General features: G+C 41.6%; 1 protein-coding gene and 1 pseudogene across 8 annotated transcripts in view; one reads left to right on the top strand and one right to left on the bottom strand.

Annotated features, from left to right (window-relative positions):
- The window catches only part of ZNF532 (zinc finger protein 532), a 129,260-nt gene that overhangs the window by 61,076 nt on the left and 46,907 nt on the right, over window positions 1-21,277 (top strand). For all 8 annotated transcript variants that reach the window (XM_023218336.3, XM_023218329.2, XM_023218332.2 and 5 more), the window contains 2 exons: window positions 13,753-13,934; window positions 18,512-18,688. In XM_023218336.3, coding sequence (XP_023074104.1) covers window positions 13,753-13,934; window positions 18,512-18,688 — 359 coding nt within the window. The remainder of the gene's footprint in view (window positions 1-13,752; window positions 13,935-18,511; window positions 18,689-21,277) is intronic.
- LOC111546882 lies at window positions 5,372-5,541 on the bottom strand (annotated as a pseudogene).

The raw sequence follows: 21,277 nt of genomic DNA, 5'->3' as shown, positions 1-21,277 counted from the left end.
TTGAGCCACTGCACTATAGCCTGGCATTGGGGTGAGATCATATCTATTAAAAAAAAGAATAGAAACAATGTTGAAGCATTTATCTTATTTTAATAAAATAGTTTTTTGGGGGAAGATAATATATATGTACTAATTGAGTTGTGGAACTTTAGATTTTGGTAATCGTTTGGTCATTGGAATGTATATTGAAAGTCTGAAATTTAGCTGATTATGGTGTCATACTGTTGTATTAGGTGTTTGAGCCAGGCTTCATCATCAGAGTTCCTGAGTTAGTGACAATTTTGATATTTAGAAAAATACTTACTGTTATTTATCTGCTAGCAGCTGTACTGAGCTTACTGTTGTTATTTATAATGCTGATCTTTCTTTTATAGTTGAATGCGTTTATCAGTACCCACTTCTATGGCATGTCTGCTTACTTAAGATGGTGGTCCAGAAGTGTGTTCAGTAATATCCTTCACTGCAATGAATTTAAGCCACAAATGGCAAACCCACCTCCAATTAAACAGAATACCTTTGTATGTGTTTGCAGCTTTTGTTTTGCAGTGAAGTGCAGGTCAATGTTGGTGAATTACATTTCACAGTGGGCATCAGCCAGCCTTTTATCTCCATCACTTGCTACTTCATGAGGCAACTTTTAGCTAATAGAGAAATGTATTTATCATAAATTTATAGTACTGTTATTTGGAAGTAATTAGACATGTTGAATGAAATAAATTGAAGCTAGATCATGTGATGTAATGTCCAAACCAGAAAACTTGTGAAATTTGACTGGGCACAGTGGCTTACGCCTGTAATCCCAGCACTTTGGGAGGCTGAGACAGGTGAATTGCCTGAGCTTGGGAGTTCAAGACCAGCCTGGGCAACATGGCAAAACCTCGTCTCTACCAAAAATACCAAACATTAGCTGGGCTTGGTAGCGCGTGCCTGTGGTCCCAGCTACTTGGGAGGCTGAGGTGGAAAGATTACTTGAGCCTGGGAGGTGGAGGTTGCAGTGAGCTGAGATCATGCATGGTACTCCAGCCTCAGGTGACAGAGCAAGACCCTGTCTCCAAAAAAAAAAAAAAAACAAAAACCACTTGTGAAATTCAAAGCGAGCACTAGTTTGAGCTAATATACGCTGCTCCTCAAACATCTCTTTATAAAGATTTAGCAGTACACTGGGCTTTCCTTTTTCTCCCCCTCCAATAGTTTGTTAATTAGGATGTTTGTGCTGCAGTTCAGAAGTTTGATACTATCTTGGTGATTAGTTCCTCAAGGGTAATTACTGGTTTAAGTTCTTTGTAGCATTTCGAGTTTGGGGAACAAAAGATCAAGAATAGCCCGGTAATTTTTTTTCTCTGGTTTTTCAGTTTAGTGGAAATGGAAGCAATAAAGAGTTTTGACAGCATTCTTGCAGGTTTGAATGTTAAATGTTTCATTGACTCCAGCAGTAAAATGCTCAAAAAACAGGAAAGCAGCGACTTAGTTCAAGAAGGCTGTGATGGCTCCAGCTGTTAACCTAGCCCGGTGACAATGCCTGGGTTCTGTCTCCATGGATGTCCTCCCATCTTGACACCACTTCATCAAAAGGATAAGATTTCTTTTCATCCTAACAGGATGCAGTAAAAAAAAAAGGGGGGAAACGCCAAAAAGCTCTTTCTTCATTTCTGTTTTCCTCTTGTCTCGTGTCTGTCTGCTGCTGGGCTGTGTAGAGTGGTCGACTGTGTCCTGGTTTAGGAGGGTTCTCACTGTGAGCTGTGTGCTCTGCATCTGGCCTTTGGAGCTACCCTCAGATGTGTATCTGAGACCTCCTTCTCTGAGAGCAAGGAAGGGCATGGGCAGGTGGGTAGGATTTCCTTCTTCCCTGTGTTTCCCTAGTTTTTGTTCTTTATTAACCTTTTAGGCTCAGCAGCCAAACTAGGGTGAAATGGGTGAAGCTCTGTCCCGGGAGGAGAGATTAACATCTTTTCTTTTGTGTGTGTTTGCTTTGGCATCACTTTTGTGTCTTGCTGGGATGAGTAAAATAACACAGGTCACCTATTTCACGTGGAATCCCAAGGAGTGAATTGGGGCAAAATGTACATTTAACTCTCAGGCCAGATACACACAAGCAAAACACTCACCTCCTGTTCTGTGTCCTTTTTGCAGCCATCCCCTCATCTATGTAGGCCACTGAGCTCACCACAGAAGGGCATTGGTTTGTAGCGAGCTTCAGCCCACTACATAGCCACGCACTGCAGGACCAGCTGTGTGAAAAGGCCCCATAGCATGCTGTCCTCCTGTTCCTCGTTTCCCCTTTCTCACTGGATCCAGAATGCCTCTCCACAGCTTCCCATTTTCCCAGACACAGCCAGACTGTGTCACTCAGACCCAGGCGGGGAGTGTGGCTTCTGCCTCAGTAGGAGTAGCTGCTGTGTCTTCAGCATTCATGGTTTAACCTAACCTGGAGTCTCTTCCTCGGTTCTAGGGGCTCAGTAGGATGCCTGTGGCTGTTGCCATCCTAGCCTCCACATGTGACCATGGGGGTTCTCGCCCATTACTGTTGCCTGGGGTGCCATCCAGCAGCCATGGGAGCAGGAGGTGGGGGCTGCAGTAAGACAGGGAGAAAAGAAAAGAGAAAGTAGCCTTTGTTTCATCCTTCTCACTTGCCAGTCACATGACCGTCAGCCAGTTTATAGTTTGTTCAACTCGATTGGGAAAACATCTACCCACAGAACTTGGTTTCTGTCTGAGGGTGGCACTTAAAACGCACATGGCTGCTTACAAATCTAGAACTGGACCCAGGGGAGCCTGAGGTACCGGTGGCTGTGCCGAGCCCCTCCTTTCCTCTGTTGTCCAACACGTTCCATATATATTTTTTTGAGATGGAGTCTCACTCTGTTGCCCAGGCTGGAGTGCAGTGGCATAATCTCGGCTCATGGCAACCTCTGCCTCCTGGGTTCAAGTGATTCTCCTGCCCCAGCCTCCAGAGCAGCCAGGATTACAGGCACACACCATCGCACCCAGCCAATTTTTGTATTTTTAGTAGAGACGGAGTTTCACCATGTTGGCCAGGCTGGTCTTGAACTCCTGACCTCAAGTGATCCACCCACCTCAGCCTCCCAAAGTGCTAGGATTATAGATGTGATCCACCCTGTCCGGCCAGTATTCCATGTATTTAACACTTTAACTTTCCATTTCCCCATTGACCTCCACATTCTTGGTAGCTCATGGGTGAATTGGAAGAGTGTACCAGCCCACATTGTAACAGCTTTTCTGTGCTCACACACTGGCCTGTGCTTTCTGGGGTAGGAACCCAGTACAATTTAAGCCTGTGCCTGCGACTCTGAGGCAGGGTGCCCTGGGTCTGCACATTAGTGTCTAGTTAGTCTAGTCTCGTCACCTGAAGTGGATTCCTGAACCCACCCTGCTGCCACTGTTCATGGTTCAGAAAGTGTAAGGGGTGTGGCCTCTGGGGTCCTTGCTAGATTGGCAGGTCCATCACTCTTCACTCAATGCCTTTCAGCTCCTTGGTTTACCAAGTCTGGAGAAAGGTACTACTTTGGCAGAAGGACTTCCTTCCCTTTTTCTTTTGAGATAATTATAGATCCATGTAAGAAATAGTACAGAGACAACTTGTATACCCTTCATCCAGCTCCCCACAATGGTAACATCTCACAGAACTATAGAACAGTATCACAACTGGGAAATGGGCATTGACTCAGTCAAGATAACAGAGCTTTTCCAGCACTACAAGGATTTCATATTGCTCATTTATAGCCACCCACACCCTCTCCTCACTCCTTAACCCTGGCAACCACTAAGCTGTTTTTCATTTCTGTAATTTTGTCATTTCAGGAATGTTATATAGATGGAATAATATCGTATATAACTCCTTAGGATTGACTTTTTTTCCACTCAGCATTTTTCCCTGGTTGTTGCGTATATCAATAGTATATTCCTTTTTATTGCTGAGTAGATTCCGTTGTATGGTTTACCATAGTTCATTTAACCATTCACTTGTTGAAAGACATCTGCGGCCGGGCGCGGTGGCTCAAGCCTGTAATCCCAGCACTTTGGGAGGCCGAGATGGGTGGATCACGAGGTCAGGAGATCGAGACCATCCTGGCTAACCTGGTGAAACCCCGTCTCTACTAAAAAATACAAAAAACTAGCTGGGCGAGGTGGCGGGCGCCTGTAGTCCCAGCTACTCCGGAGGCTGAGGCAGGAGAATGGTGTGAACCCGGGAGGCGGAGCTTGCAGTGAGCTGAGATCTGGCCACTGCACTGCAGCCTGGGCGACAGAGCAAGACTCCGTCTCAAAAAAAAAAAAAAAAAAAAACATCTGCACTGGATCCAGTTGGGAGCTGTGATGGATAAAGCTGTTATTAACATTGTGTACTGGTTTTTGTGTGGACATAAGTTTTTATTTCTCTGGGATAAATGCCTAGTTATCAGCAGAATATAATTGCTGGCTTATGTGGTATTTGCGTGTTTAGACTCTTAAACTGTTTTTGCAGAGTGGATGTACCATTTTATATTCCCAGGAGCAGCACACAAGGGATCCAGTTTCTCTGCATCCTCCAGCATTTGGTGGTGGTACCATTTTTTATTTTAGCCATTTTGATAGGTGTGTGATATTATTTTATTATAGTTTCAGTTTGTGTTTCCCTAGTGGCTAATGATGTTGAACACCTTTTCATGGGTTTAATTTGCCATTTGTTTTTCCTTTTTGGTGAAATGTCTCTTCATATCTTTTGCCCATTTCTAATTAGGTTGTTTGCTTTTACAACAAACCATTGAGTTTCACAAGTTCTTAATAGAGCCTAGATACTAATCTTTTGTTGGCTATGTGGTTGCAAGTGTTTTCGCCTAGTCTGTAACTTGTCTTTTCATCCTCTTAACAGGTCTTTAGCAGAGCAAAAGTTTGTAATTTTCATGAAGTCAAGTATTATCGGTTTTCCATTTTATGACCCCTGCTTTTGGTGTCAGGTCTAAGGCATAGCTCTCCCGTGTTTTTTTCCTTAACGCTTTATAATTCTGTGATTTACATTTAAGTCTGTGACTCATTTTGAGTTGATGTTTGTATCAGGTGTGAGATTTAGGTGGAGGGTCATTTTTTTCCCCCATACGTGGCCATTTGTTGAAGATGCTGTCATCCTCCAATGAATTGCTTTTGCCCCTTTGTCAAGTATCAGTCAGGCATTTGTGTGGGGATGTTTCTGAGTTCTCTATTCTGTGCCATCCATCTGTGTGTCTGCCCCTCTACCAGTATCTACAGTCTGAGTACTGTAGGTAGTCTTCGAATCTGGTAGATGGATGCCTCCAATTTATTTTTCTTTCCCAAAATTGTTTTCACTAATCTAGTTTTTGCCTTTTCATATGTTGTCTATTTCTGTAAAACAACTTGCTGGGATTTTGATAGGAATTGCATTAAACCTACATATCAGTTTGGGGGAGAATTGACATTTTTACTATATTGAGCCTTTCAGTCCATGAACATGAGCACAGATTCTTCATTTATTTATACTGATAAGAACAGATACTATACTTGTTCTTAGCCAAAAGGCCGAGAAGTGATTCTTCATTTATTTATATCTTTGATTCTTTGTTTTGTAGTTTTCTTTTCTTTTCTTTTTTTTTTTTTTGAGATGGCGGTTCACTCTTGTTGCTCAGGCTGGAGTGCAGTGGCGCAAACTCAGCTCACGGCAACCTCCGTCTCCCGGGTTCAAGCGATTCTCCTGCCTTAGCCTCCCAAGTAGCTGGGATTACAGGCATGTGCCACCATGCCCGGCTAATTTTGTACTTTTAGTAGAGACGGGGTTGAGATGCGGTTTCTCCATGTTGGTCAGGCTGATCTCGAACTCCTGACCTCAGGTGATTCGCCCGCCTTAGCCTCCCCAAGTGCAGGGATTACAGGCGTGAGCCGCTGCGCCAGCCTTGTAGTTTTCATCATATAAGGCCTGTGCATGTTTTGTTAGATTTATTTTTTCAAACAATCATAAGTGGTATCATATTTTTTGGTGAGGACATATTCATCACTATAGAGAGACAAATAATTTTTATATATTGTGTATCCTTTGACTCTGTTGAACTCAGTTATTGGTTTCAAGGTTTTTTTGGGTAGATTATATTGATTTTTCAGATATCAAAATAGCCTTGCATTTCTGAAATGAATCCCACTTGGTCAAGCTGCATATTTCTTTTTTTTATTTTGAATTATAATTGCTGCTATTTTGTTAAGAAGTTCTGCATCATGTGCATGTAGATTTCCTTTTTTGTTCTGTTCTTGTCCGGTTTGAGATAGGTTGATGCTCACTTTTTAAAGAATTGAGAAGTATTCCCTCCTCTTCAATTTTTCTGGAAGAGAGTGTGTATAATTGGTGTTAGTTTTTCTTTGTTTGGTAGAATTCTTTGTTTGGTAGAATTCTCCAGTGAAACCATCTGGACCTGGAGATTTCTTTTTTAGGGTTTAAAAAAAAAATACCTGCTGGGCTGGTGGTGGGGGAATTGGCAGAGATGAAAATTCCCCTTCGCTACTGGCCTTCTCTGACACCCACCATCTGGGTAGGGGCGTTGGAACAGCCAGCTCGTTAGAGTCTCAAGAGGGTTGAAGTCTTGACTCCACCTCGACTTGGCACAGTTTAGGGTGGGGCCACAGTGCTTTCTGTGGGATTTGGCTGGAGTAGAGCAGTCTTCATTTAAAAGTTTTCTGTTTTCCTAGGCACCCCTTTCTTGGTCGTCGGCTACAGAGCACAGGCTTTTCTTGGGGATATTTTTGTTGTCTCTACCCATTGGCATTTTGGGTTGCTAGCTTCTTCAGCTCCAAATCTGGGACATATGAGGCAAAGAGAAACCTAGAGAACTGACTACCCTGTCATTCGTAGGGTCTTGAGGTCCCTAGCTAATCTTTCACTCCACCTTTCAGAGTCCTTTTATGTTTATTTTATATATAATGTTCAGGGTTTTGAGTTGTACTTAATGGGAAGAATAGGGAAAGTGACTTTTATTCCATTTTCCTGAAAGTGGACGTTTTACTCCATTTTTTAAAAAAGATCCTAATGTAGCTGTCCTGTCTTCAAGGAGAGATTCTGTAATTGCATTATTGTGCTCTGCCAGAGACTTTCAGACCCCAATCTCAGTTGTTTTTGCAATTAGGCTTCCTGGGAGGGTGACTTTCCATTTGACTTCCTGGGATTTCTGTTGTCTCTGAATTGAAGACATTTTCTCCGCCCAGTGTAAATTTCTTTTCTTAGCCCCGTCTTTAAAAGCAGTTAGGAGTGAGAATTGCTTCTTTTTCCTTTCACATCTGGTGAGCTGAGCCTCTTTTAAGACCTCAGCCTTTCTCTTAAGAACACACTTTTCTTGATTTAGCTCAGTCACTATCCCCTTTTTTAATCTTTCCTTTTATATTTTATTTTTTCCTTGGTATCATTTTGTATTTTGACCTCCGTTTATGTTTTGAACAGAGCCTGTCTCAGTTTCCCCAGGGTGCTTCTCTGCACCCAGCAAAGGGTCTGTGTGCCTTTGCTGGGGCACACAGCTGGGGCTGTTCCTCCTGTGCCTCTCACCATCGCCCCTTACGCATGCCTTTAGCCTTCTGAGACTGCCAGTATGCCATGGGTTAAAGGAAGGTTTGGGTGGCATTTGGTGCATTCTCTTTGCCAGTTGCTGCTCCTCCTCCGAGTGTTCCGTAGACAATCTCTGCAGAACTAACAATTGCCAGAGAGACTCAAAAGCACTGCTTCCTTATTAACTGGCCTGTGCTCAGTGACCCCCAAGAGCAGGTCTCTGGTAAGAGCTGTGTTGGAATATATGGTTTTAACTTGAGGCTCTCTTTGCCATACGTTCCCAGAGCTGTCTTGGGATTTGATCACACTCTGGTACACGATCTGGACCAGGAACCGAAAGCCTGCTAGGCTGAGGTTAGACTGTCTGCATGCACCTGCTTACCCCTTGGAGGAGGCGGTAGCAGAGGGAGAGAGCCAGAAGGCTGAGGACCTTTGCGGGGATCACTACCTTCCAGGGAGCATGGAATCAAGCAGTACAATAAAAACAGAGTTCTGAGCAGTTGACTCTTTAGCCGTTAAATCTGCCCCAGTTAGGGGTTTTTATTCTGATCTATCTGCGTAATAATCCCTGCTTTGGGGTACCTTGAGAAAAGGGAGTGGGCGAGAGACCAGAGGAGCTTTCCTCTTCTCCATAAAGTATTTAAGAGCTGAGGACTGTCGTTTGAATAATTGATAAATATCAATTTAATGTGTTGGGATGTCATTGCTTCAACTCCTCTGAAAACCATGTCTAAATTTAACCAACTACAGCCTGGAAATGCTTGCTGTAACCCCTTAATTTTAAAAACCTGTTTTCTTCTTGTGGAATTTGTATCAGCTGTAGAATCACAGAATGCTATAGGTCTTTTGACCAGCCCTTTTATTTTACAATTGAAAAAAGCAAATGCCCAATTGGTGGCAGAGCTGGGACTCAAGGCAAAGTTTCTGTATTGCTGGTTCATTCTTTCTGCTTGTCTAAGATGTCGAAGCATAGGCTCTTACAGCCGGAGGGACCATAGGAATCACATAAGGATGGATTCTTGGGGTTACTTCCAAGTCACCTTCCGGAGTGTGGATAAAGGTGACATTTGCAGTGGTCCTTGTTTTCGGGAATTGCTGGTTCACTTTAGTTTCGGGAACTTTCTGGGCATCATTAATACAACATACTAACTGTATTCCCGGGAGCAGCCTCTGCTGGTTCTCATTTCTAGATCCGCTCTGCTCAGACAGCCTCCTCTGGAAACCAGGGAGCTCACCTGAATTCCTCCCTTCCTCCGTCTCCCAAAATACCCTTATTAGTGAAGACTCGTGACCCTTGGTTTTTGGTCCTGCTCTTCTAAGTGTTTAATTTAAATTTTGGTCACAACTAGTCCTGTCCTAGTTTATATTTTGTGTTATCAACTTTTAATTTACCCATATTCTTCGGTAGTAAGCATCTAAGTAGATGATATGTGTTGGCCATATAGCTTTCTGTAAATTTGTTCATTTAACTGTCAACTCTTGTTAGGGATTTTTTGTGTAGCAGAATGATTTGAGGACAAAACCAGCGCAGCCGTCTAGCTCTGTGAGCGAAGGGCATACAGAGCCAGCTCTGCTGTGTTTGCCTGGTATGACTTCCATTTAAGTGAGATCTGAAATGAAATGCTTTCTTTGTGTTCTCAGTCTGAAATTGGACAAAAGTGAAAGCCACAAAACAAACTGGTATACTTTATTATTTTTGGATAATTATACTGTAGACAGAAGATTATGGAACTGCTTTTAATGAGGTGAGAGTAATTTACTTAGCATCTGGGCTGACTGTTAAGCTGGCATTGTTTCTGCCTTTAGCTGCAGTGTTTCATGTTAGTGTAGGCTTTTGGTCTGTTTGAAATTTAAGCATAAGTATACAGCCATACTTAATTTCTCTAGCCTCTCTCACTGTTTCTCATGTACCTCTCCCAGGCTGTTTTCTGCCTAAAATATGAGCAAAAACATGTAGAATTATTTTTCTTATTACTCAGCTAATTCCTCATCTATAGAAAGAGGATGTCAAGCTTGAACACTCTCTGATTCCTTAACTGGTCAGAATGTACCAGGCTCCCCCTTCCCTGTAGCCTGCATTTGCATGCCATTGATCGATTTCAGTGCCAGGATTGGATAGCAAAGGCTCAATAAGAGTGCAGTCGGCCCGGGTGCAGTGGCTGATGCCTCTAATCCTAGCACTTTGGGAGGCTGAAGTGGGCGGATCACCTGAGCTCAGGAGTTCGAGATCAGCCTGGGCAACATGGTGAAACCCTGTCTCTACTAAAATACAAAAAAATCAGCCGAGTGTGACAGTGTGTGCCTGTAGTCCCAGCTACTTGGAAGGCTGAGGCAGGAAAATTGCTTGAACCTGGGAGGCAGAGGTTGCAGTGAACTGAGATCGTGCTGTTGCACTCCAGCCTGAGCGACAGAGTGAGACTCTGTCTCTTAAAAAAAAATGAGTACAATCAATCATCTCTTAGTTTCCTCAGGTGTTGTTTCTAGGACCCCCTTCAGATACCAACATCTGAGAATGCTCAAGCCCCTGTTATAAAATGGCACAGTATTTGCATAAACCTAAGCACATCTGCCTGTGTCCTTTAAATCATCTCAAGATTACTTATAATATCTAATAGTGTAAATACTATGTAAATAGTTGTTATACTGTATTTTTTATTGTTGTATTGTTATTTTTTATTTTTTTCCCAAATATTTTTGATCTATGGTGGACTGAATACATAGATGCAGAACCTCAGGATACACAGAGTCGGTTGTAATCGCAAAGCGTGGAATGTGGGTACTTTTCAGCTTTATTTTCCTATAGCTTTCTAGTATTACCTGACTGTTGAAAAATAATGTTTACTTTAAAAAGTAACAGTTCAACCGAGCAAGTAAGTCTGCTGTAGAATAGAAATTAACTGTTTATTACCTAAGTACCGAAAACATTTATCCATTTTTAGATGACATAAGTAAAATGTCAGGAGACACATAAAACCACTTAGGTGCCCTTTCTTATGCTTTCTTCTATTGAAAAGGCAGTTACCGTCACATTCAACTGCTTTATCCTCTACTAAGTAGCTTCAGCTTGTGTAGTAGAGTGTTAGAATTTTAAGATATATTTTAATTTACTTGATTAAAAAAAGTAAGGAAAGTCAGTCATTACAGGCCCCAAAGAAATCCTTGTCTGCCCTCATCCTGAAATACATCCTCCCAAACCCAGAGGATGTTCATCATTTTCATGAATTCAAAGCATTCCAGAAAAGCTAATGGAAGATACTCCTTTGTGCTGTGAAAATGCATCACCACTATCATGGGAAGCAGGGATGACAAGTTTTCTATAACAGGAACAGTGAATACAACTTGAGGGAATACAGTTAAGCAAACGATGTCATATGAGTTTAAAACTATTGATACCATGCAAGCATCAAGGAGGAGGATGTCTCCAACCAAAATAGCTTGTTTTTTTCCTCAAAATGGAATGGAGCCGGCATGGTGGCTCATACCTGTAGTCCCAGCACTTTGAGAGGCTGAGGCAGGAGGATTGCTTGTGGCCAGGAGTTTGAGACCAGCCTGGACAATATGGTGAGACCCTGTCTGTGCAAAAAAAATACAAACATTGGCTGAGTGTGGTGGCGTGTGCCTGTGGTCTCAGCTACTGGGGAGGCTGAAGAGTGAGGATCACTTGAGGCCAGGAGGTGGAATCTGCAGTGAGCTGTGATCACGCCACTGTACTCCAACCTGGGCAACAAAGTGAGAGCCTATCTCAAAACAAGAACAAAAACAAAACCCAAACAGAATGGAGTCAAGGAGTAGAGGAGGCAGGTAAATAAAGACAGAAATGCGGGAGTAACTAAGTGTCTGTACGTAGATATGCATGCATCTACAGAAACCACAGGCAAGGTCTCTAGTGTCCAGCGCGACTCCCCAGTGACCATTTTCTCCCACTTCAGGAATTGCAAAGTATGAAAGCATTTTGATTTGAGGCTGTAGTCCCTATGACTCCCTCTTTCTCCTTGTGCCTCGGTATCGAAAGTGGGTGAGGAGCCTGAGCTGATGGGAACGAGTGAGTGCAGAGTCCTACGGTTGGGTGGGGAGACATGATGATGATACATTCCAATGAATTTAAGTAATTCCTTGTGCATCTTACATGTATTGTGAAGGATAACCATTTGTAGTATATCTTGATGAAAAGGTTTTCAGGGAACACTGCTTTTTAGATTTTCCATTTTCTATCATTCTGAAAGTAGTACAATCACATTACTTTAGATAAAAGAGAAGCAGCAGGGGAGGGGGACTCACGTCGACACTGACATACTGTGGGCACTGTTGGTATATTTGCTAATGGTTTTCCCTGTGTGTTTTTGTTTATTCATTCATTATATCCCCACCCCACTCCTAGACTCCAGTTCAAATCCTGGTTCTTTCAGTTAATAGGTTTGGAGCCTTGGGCGAGTTACTTAACTTTACTGAACCTCATTTCCTTATCTGTAAAATGGAGATGTTATCTGCTTCATAGGTTATGAGAATTAAATGAGACGATGTACTTCAATTTACTTAATGTATTTAAAATACCTAGCTTAATCTTACCATTTGACTCATGGTAGGATGGGACCAATCTATATATTTTAATATAACATATGTATACACACATGCATGTGTTTGTGTGTGTGTATATATATGTATGTATATAAATGTGTGTGTGTGTGTATATATATAAAATGTTTTTGACTTCTTTTCGTATAGAAAATGCTAACTTTATTCCCAAGTAAGTGCAAGACATTTTAAGTTGCCTGTGGAAGTTCAGACATCATAATTCCCTGCCTGGGACTGTGTGAAGGTAGATAGAAGACTTGAGTTCACAGAAACAGATGATTACCTGTGGTAATGTAGATGTTAACAGGATCTGTTATTAATGAATCTGTTGACTGGTTTTCCTTGCTGTGGCTTGTTTTAACCTTTGAAATATGTGTTACGAGAAAAGGAGTGCTGTTTTTTTAATGATGCTAACTTCATCAAAGCTACCTGTAATGTTCTTATTTTGTGATTATAATAAACATTTTATGGGATAAAATTGTTATTTTAGTCCTTTCAGGAGAAAATCAAGAAAGAATTTTCAAGTGAGTTTCCTATTTTTCTTAGTCTAAGTCACTTGGAAGTTTAAACCTTAATTTTTGGGCGTGCTTCAAAAACTAGAAGAATAAAAAAAGTCGTTTTAAAATTTCTTAACTGTTGTCAATATAAACAAATGCTTTAAATCTTAGCAAGAATCTATATTTTGAGGCTTTCTTTGGCTTTAATACAAATTGTACGTTTTAGAAGATGGTAGATAATTTGTGTTTGCATGAATTTTCTGAAAGCATTTAAACACAGTTTATGTCATATGCTATGTGAGGTTTATTTTTGGGGTAGAAGTAATAAGTCCTCAGTTTATGTTTACTTTAAGTTTTTTTTGGTTTTGTGTTTTTAAAAATATACCATGTTTAGTGCCTATATCCAAGAGGATGAAAAATAGTGTTTTGGGTTTTCCTGGATAGTTAATGATATAGAGCTTTTTCCAAAGAGGATTTCACCTTTAATTTTATTTTATACATAATCAGATTTTAAGCTCTGTAAAATGTTAATTTAATGGCTAAATTTATATACTTAAACTTGAGTTCCTTGGTTTTAATTTTAAATTATATCATGGCCAGGTCATCCATTTAAAGGCCAATTTAAGTACAAAAAGAAGAAATAATTGCTGTAGCCATTCTTTTGCATTCCTGTATTTCAGATTTCAAATAACTGGTCGGGGAACAATTGGATTATCTTCTAATTAATTTTTATTATTTTGGAGAAAGCTTTTTATGAATTGTGAGGACTGTGACTACTGTCAAGATACATATGCCTATAAACTTGTTACTATGTATTAAAATTGTTTGCTTACATACATTTGTAAGAATACCTCTCTTCTTTGCCCTAAGCAAAATGCAAAAGTAACGGAATTGGAACTCTGCTAAAACGGATGTTTTTAGCTCATACTTTGAGATGAGCCTGACTACATAGCACATACTGTGATTTTACAGGATAAAGAATTGTACGCAGGACATGTAACTTTCAAATTGGCTTTTCCCTTGGGCTTAGAATCAATTACTGTAGTGTTTGAAATGAAGGATGTATAATTATCTGGAGGTTTAACCACGGTTCTTTGCATATTAGAAAGTACTTAGTAGGACCAACCCTGTTTCCCCCTTTGGTTTGTTTAGAAGACTTGCACTATCTGCCAGATGCTGCTTCCTAACCAGTGCAGTTATGCATCACACCAGAGAATCCATCAGCACAAATCTCCCTACACCTGCCCTGAGTGCGGGGCCATCTGCAGGTCGGTGCACTTCCAGACCCACGTCACCAAGAACTGTCTGCACTACACGAGGAGAGTTGGTTTTCGGTCAGTATATCATTCACTTATGTGCAAGTAAAACTCGTTCACTTACAACCGCACAGCATTTTGAGTGGTCTGCACACACAGTTTTCTGGGTCATACAGTGATACCTCGATTAACAGATCCTCTGGGAACCTAGTTCGTTTGTAGAGTCCATCTGTTTGAATCTTCTTAATGTAATGTCGGCCCTGCTGGTCCTCACAAATCGGAAGGTCACGGGGCCTTTTAGGCACAGTCTTGCATGTGTGCAGGTGTGACTTTGACTGTCAGCTTTTTTTGTGTCTCTACCGTTTTTAGCAGACTTTTACTATCATGCTCTTTGCATTTTAACCCCTGCAAGAAAACTATACATTCTGTACCTCTTAATATTTCCCCTTCTCATGAAAACAGAAATAGTGCGATGGTCTTTTACTTTTATTTTGTCCACGTTGAAGGATGGGGTGTATGTCCCAGACTTGCACTCCAAATAACTTTCTCCTCCTCCCCACTCCTCCTCCCCTCTCCTCCTCTCCCTCCTCCCTTCCTCCTCCTTCTCCCCCTTCGCTCCCGTCTTCTCTCCTCTCCCTCCTCCTCCCTCTCCCCTTCTCCCTCCTCCCTTCTCCTCCCCTTCCTCCCTCTCCTCCCCTCCCTCCTCCTCCCTCTCCCCACTCGAGTTCTCACATTCCCCCCTTGTCTCTTCTGTGTATCTTCACTGTGGTCCCTTTTACTGCCCCCCAGGATTCTCAGATGTGCATTGTACAACATCTGGCAAATCTAATGTTAGCTAGTGTTGAATGATGATACATTTGAACTTTTTTCTCCATCTTGTGACCTTCTGGTGCCTTTTATATTTTCACTAAGAAGATTCCACCAGAAAACATGTCCATGGATACACAGTGTCTTTGTTAATAGAGGTATTACTGTACTATATGTTTATCTTAACATTAAGTATTTGCTTACCTGGTACCTTTGTTAGATTGTTAATATGCAATGATTTTTTTTTACCTGTAATAAATTATGTTTAATAAAAATGAAGTCCAGTTAGCATGATTTGATGGTTTTATTTAAGTTTAGGTTATGGTATCATCAGTTCCTAGGTGGTTCTGCCCAGTTTTCCATTAATAACACTAAGCTATGAGACTTACTTCACATTTTATCTCATGCCTCCAAACCTGTAATGCACAAGTGTTTTATGAATTGAGATCTAGCCTGGTGGAAACCTTTGGCTTGGAAATCAAGAAACCAGTTTTCTTGTACCACTTCTGCCAGTAACTAATTATGTGGTAATTCACGTATTCTCTCTGTGCTGTGGTGCCTCTGTCTGTAAAATTGGTGCATTGTCTGCCTCCAGCTCCACTGGGATGTTACTGAGTAAAACAGGATAATCAAAGGTGCCCCAGATCTGCAAAGTCCATGCGGAATAATACTTTCGTTCTTGCCGTCACGTTTTGAAACTATTATTAATGGATTCCGCTTTTAATAATAGAAAGCAGCTCTGCAGCACTTCCCAAGTGCTCTTCTTTGCACTGATGTCAAATTTTTCTCATATGTTTAGTTTTTCTAATATAATGAAAGTAAACTTAGGTTGGTGTGATTAAAAGAAGTATGACTTCTGCAATTTTAGCTATTGCTGCTGTCTTTCCTGAATTAAAACAGAAGCTCCCCATGCAGGCTGAAGGTAATCAACTCACTTGGGAAAAGACCATCCTTGCTCTTCTGTTCTTTTGCCCTACTCACAGAGTTGTTCAAATGTGGTATTTTGAATTGCATATTTCAAGCTGTTAACCAAAAATTTTGTGTTCAGTGTGGATTTTTTTCTCCCTGGACTTGAGGCTATATGGGGCTGGTAAAAAAACAATGTGTTGTGAAGTTTAGTTCATATTGACTGCTCCTTTAGAAAAGAGGAACATTTTTAACCATAATTGTTTTCCTCTGCTGCTTCATATAATGGTCCATGTTCATGTTTAAGTGGGGCTTAGTACCCATGTGGCCTTGTCATGTTTTTTGCTCCCTTTGGCTTTATAGTTACTCATTTTCAATGTGTCTTTTCTTTAGCCAGAGGAGTCTAATGTGGCAGCATGGTTCCCACGCCTCGCTTTGTCTCGTCTTGGTGCGGTGTGCCTTGCTGTCTCTCCGCCTGCTCATATTACATCTCCCAAATATTGATGGGTCATCCCTGGCTCCTGGTTAACTTGGTAAAAGTTATATATTGATAAAAGTCAAATATTTTTTCTGAATTTTCCTGCCTCTTGATACACTGGACTCTGTATCTAGAAAGGGGAATGATTTTTATACTGTGAACTTTTTTTTTAATTCAAAAAATAAATAAAGTTTATTGCTATCCAGAACAGGACTTCAGGATATTACATATTTCTTAGTAGACAGGATTTTTGATAGCATTAAGATACTGTATGAGCCGTTCAAAGTCTGCCTTTCTTTGTCTTATTTACATCCCCCATTGGCCTCTGTTGCCCCCTGAAACTCCTCTTCTTCCTGTTGGCAGATGTCGTATGACTTTTTAAAATACCCTGCTTTCGTTTCTTACATGAAAGAGGGTTTCCCTTGGCCTCCATGGCATTCTCTGGGTTGAGTCACAGCCACTTCCTTTTGCTTCAAAAAATTCCATCTTTATTTTAGATACTTCCTTTTTATTTGCTGTACATTAAACCTTCTTCTCACTCCAAGTGACTTTAGGTTATTATTGCTTTTCTCTGTATTCCTTTTTGTCCTTCCTGGGTCTTTTGCCCTTTGAACACCATCTTTCTATGCTTCATGGGAAAATCTTCTGTTTATAGTTTATGGTGTGGTGGGTCCTTCAGTTTCATTAATTACTCATCTACTTTTGTTTTACATAATCTTCCTCTTTCATGGGAGTTGTAGGCTTGGGAAGAACTAAAAATGATCTATTTTATCTCTTCTCATTTTACAAATGAGTAACTGGCCCAGAGAGGAGCATTAACCTGTTCAAGACAACCCAGTAAGTTAACCCAAAATGGTTTCAGTATGCTTGGGTGGCTCTGTTGCCTGAAATACCAGTTCAAGTAGATAGGCTAGAGAGGCTTTCCTTTTATTCTCCTATTGTTATTTAGTGTTTTAACATAGCTGTTGCTGAACATAATGCCTTAAGTCACTGGAAATGCTAATGCATTAGTTGTGATTTTTAACAGAATGCTTGCAAAGCCTAAATAGAATGCATGCAATCCAGAACATGCCACTCCTGTGTAACTTTGGAAGCATCTCCATGATTCAGAAGGGAGGTTCTAAGAATAGAAGCATCTTAGATTGTCATAGACGTCTTTGGATACTTCCCCCTGGAAACCAGGCCCTGTCTGCAGTCTTTCTTCCCCGGGTAGCTTACATCCGGGAGCACATATGTTCAGTTGTATTAGAGGTATATTTCTGGAGACTTTTGTACCTGCAGAGAGACCACTCTTAAATAGTTTTCAGGTGTGAACAAGGAAGACTTGGTCATCAAGTGGAGGTGTTACAAGTGTTGCTTAGAGTCTTTGTGTGAAAAAGATGAGATAGAGGAGAAATGTATTTTAGTTTTAAAGTTTGTCTTCGTTGGATTATATTTGAGCAAGTAATTAGCTAATTGTGAGATTATTAGAAAGTCAGAAAGTAAGGAGATGAGCTAAAGAGACAATTTTTTTTTAAAAGAGATGCTGAATTTTCAGAGGTTTATAATTCATGCAATTTCTTAAACCAATGCAAGTGTACTTAAATGTATTTTCTAGGAGACAGAACACCTAGGTGGTTGACCTTCTCTATCCTGTGGACCACCATGAACCCTGCATACATTGACCACATCAGTGTGTACCAGGAAACAGTGGGCCAAGGCCTTGGAGCCAGAACTTCTTTGTTCTTCTCTGCCCCTCTGTTCATGGCACGTAGGTTTAGACACTGAAGATTTCTTCCATTAGAAATGCCATTTAGGTCCTGGGGATGGGTAGGAAACTCAGAGCCCAGGTGCCAGCATCCAGCATATGGAGGCCTCTCCAAAAACAGTGGTCTGGAGACTTGACATCCATTCTTAAAAATGTTAAAGATGCTCCAAAAATAGACCATTTGAGTTTTATTTTTCTTCTTCATGATCTTTTCTCTTAAACATATAAAAATAGGCTGGGCATGGTGGTTTACACCTATCATCCCAGCATTTTGGGAAGTTGAGGTGGGTGAATTACTTGAGGCTAGGAGTTTGAGACCAGCTTGGCCAACATGGCGAAACCCCATCTCTACTAAAAATACAAAAATTAGTTGGGCATGGTGGTGCACACTTGTGATCCCAGCTACTTGGGAGGCTGAGGCACGAAAATTGCTTGAACCTGGGAGGTGGAGGTTGCAATGAGCGGGGATCACACCACTGCACTCCAGCCTGGGCGACAGAGCGAGACCTTGTCTCAAAAAAAAAAAAAAAAAAAAAAAAACCCACAAAAAGCATAAAAAATTAAGTTGGTTTGTAATAGGAAAAAAACTAAAATATACTTCCAAAGGCCATTAAAAGCCTAAAAGGGCTATGAAAGTGTGTTCATCTCACCCAGTTTTTGCAGTTACACGTGTGTTATGGTCTTGTGCTAATGACCATGTGTTTATTTTTCTAACAGATGTGTGCATTGCAATGTTGTGTACTCTGATGTGGCTGCTCTGAAGTCTCACATTCAAGGTTCTCACTGTGAAGTCTTCTACAAGTGTCCTATTTGTCCAATGGCGTTTAAGTCTGCCCCAAGCACACATTCCCACGCCTACACACAGCATCCTGGCATCAAGATAGGAGAACCAAAGTAAGTCATACTGACTTTCGATTTTTACCTCACTGCTTTATTAGTAATTTAGAGGCGAGGTGTAGTAGTCGTTCTATTGAATAACATTTACCAAGATCTGAAAAATTACGCAGCTATGCCAATTTTGATGCTTTACGAAATATAGCTCAAAGCTCATCCAGATCTTTCTATTCTTTCCAGGTAAAGACATTGTCCAAAAATGTTACCTATTATTTATGCTCTTGTCACGAATTTTTGCTCAGCAAGTGAATATTTATATATTTTTTTCTTAAGATGAATTTTTTTTTTTTGAGACAGAGTCTTGCTCTGTTGCCCAGGCTGGAGTGCAGTGGTGCAATCTCGGCTCACTGCAACCTCCGTCTCCTGGGTTCAAGTGATTCTCCTGCCTCAGCCTTCTGAGTAGCTGGGACTGCAGGTGCATGCCACCACACCCAGCTAATTTTTTGGATAGTTAGTAGAGACGGGGTTTCATCGTGTTAGCCAGGATGGTCTTGATATCCTGATCTCGTGATCCCCCCGCCTCAGCCTCCCAAAGTGCTAGGATTACAGGCGTGAGACACCGTGCCCAGCCTCTGAAGATGATATTTAACAACTCCTAGGAAAACTATTTTTTAGAAACCCTGTCATCTTTAAAATTTTCCATAGTTCCTTTTTTGTAGGGTACACTTTTGCTTAAAAAGTAACATTTTTAAGATGAAGGCACCTTAAGACACTGGTTACTGAATTTAACTTCATAGCCAGTATAAGTCCCTGATTAGTAAATTTTTTTTTGCCTTAATCTTGCTCTTAATTTGATTGATTTTTGCTTTGTGGAGTCTTTAAGAATGAAGTGGTTCTTTGGCAAACAGGGGCTGGCTGCCTGCAGTAGGGGCAGCTTAGCAAAGAGGAGGGAGTGTAGGCACTGGAGCCGGTCGGAGTCCTACCACCCACCGGCTGGGTGACCTGGGGCCTGCACTGTCTCAGCCGCCATCTTCTCCCCCGTGAAGTGAGGCTCCTGCTCAGTGAGAGAGACGACGTATTTAAAATGTGTAGCACGGTAGTCCCTGTGTCTGGAGCACGGAGGGCTCTGTCAGCATTCGTTCGTTCCTTTGTGTCTTCACTCCCTCCTTGTGCACACAGCACTGGATTAATGCTCCTGGTTGTGCTTATTTTATTCCTGGATTAGTTATGGCAACATAGAGTTTGATCATTACAAGAAGCTAGATTTGCCATCCAAATCTGTTGGTGTATTTTTGCCCATAACTCCATAATTAAGGAAGTATTGGGGGGGGAGATATGCAGATATGCCATATTTTACACACACACACACACACACACACACACACACCCACACACACACCCACACCCACCTGGCTTTTGTTGAAACATTTAGTTTTGGGGAAATGTGATTGAATACTATAGAAGTAACTGTTTTATATATATATAAAAAACTGTGTTGAAGTTAAATTTTATTTTAATAGGACCTTCATTCTGATCTTTGTGGGGTGATCCCAAAATGAAACACATTACAAATTCAGGAATCCATACATGGCTTGATGTCTTGACCCTGAAGATGGGGATTAGTAAATTTTTCTGTCTTCAGTTTTCAGGACAGTTAGACTTCTGGGTACTAATGCAGCCTTTCCCCTGGAGTGAATGTAGTTTTTATTTGGTTCTTTATTAAAATAAATAAAATTTGGTTGTCAGAAATGTGTGTGACATCTGGAACAGTAGTTGTTACTCAGAATGTAAGGAAGCAAATGATTAAAATAGGCTAAAACCGTATTCCTCAAATTTGGCTATTGTATAGAAAGCAATTATTCCAGTGTTTTCTTTTCTCTCTCTCTCTCTCTTTTTTTTTTGAGATGAAGTCTCTTTCTAATCCAGGCTGGAGTGCAATCATGCCTCGCTGCAGCCTCGACCTCCTGGGCTCAGGTGATCCGCCTGCCTCAGCCTTTCTAGTAGTTGGGACCACAGGTGCGCACGCGCACCACCATGCCTGGCTTTAAGTTTCCTGTAAAGACGGGATCTTGCCATGTTGTCCAGGCTTGTCTTGAACTCCTGGGCTCAAGCAGTCCTCCCAAAGTGCTGGGATTGCAGGTGCAAGCCACTGCACCCCGCCCCAGTATTTATTTTCTTCCTTTCCTTTCCTTCTCTTTCCCTTTCCCTTTCCTTTCCTTCTCTTTTCTTTTCCCTCCCCTCCTCTCCTATTTCTTTCTTTCCTTCTTTCCTTCCTTCCCTCCTTCTTTCCCTCCCTCCTTCCTTCCTTCTCGGAGTCTCTCTCTGTCGCCCAGGCTGGAGTGCAGTGGCAGGATCTCAGCTCACTGCAAGATCCGCCTCCCGGGTTCACGCCATTCTCCCGCCTCAGCCTCCTGAGTACCTGGGACTACAGGCGCCCGTCACTATACCCGGCTAATTTTGTGTATTTTTAGTAGAGACGGGGTTTCACCGTGTTGGCCAGGATGGTCTCGAACTCCTGACCTCATGATCTGCCTGTCTCGGCCTCCCAAAATGGTGGGATTACAGGCGTGAGCCACTGCGCCCGGCCCCTCCCTCCCTTCCGTCCTTCCTTCCTTCCTTCCTTCCTTCCTTCCTTCCTTCCTTCCTTCC

The sequence above is a fragment of the Piliocolobus tephrosceles genome, chromosome 18 (genome assembly GCF_002776525.5).
Source record: "Piliocolobus tephrosceles isolate RC106 chromosome 18, ASM277652v3, whole genome shotgun sequence".
Lineage (NCBI taxonomy): Eukaryota > Metazoa > Chordata > Mammalia > Primates > Cercopithecidae > Piliocolobus > Piliocolobus tephrosceles.
This window is presented reverse-complemented; position numbering and strand designations above follow the sequence as displayed.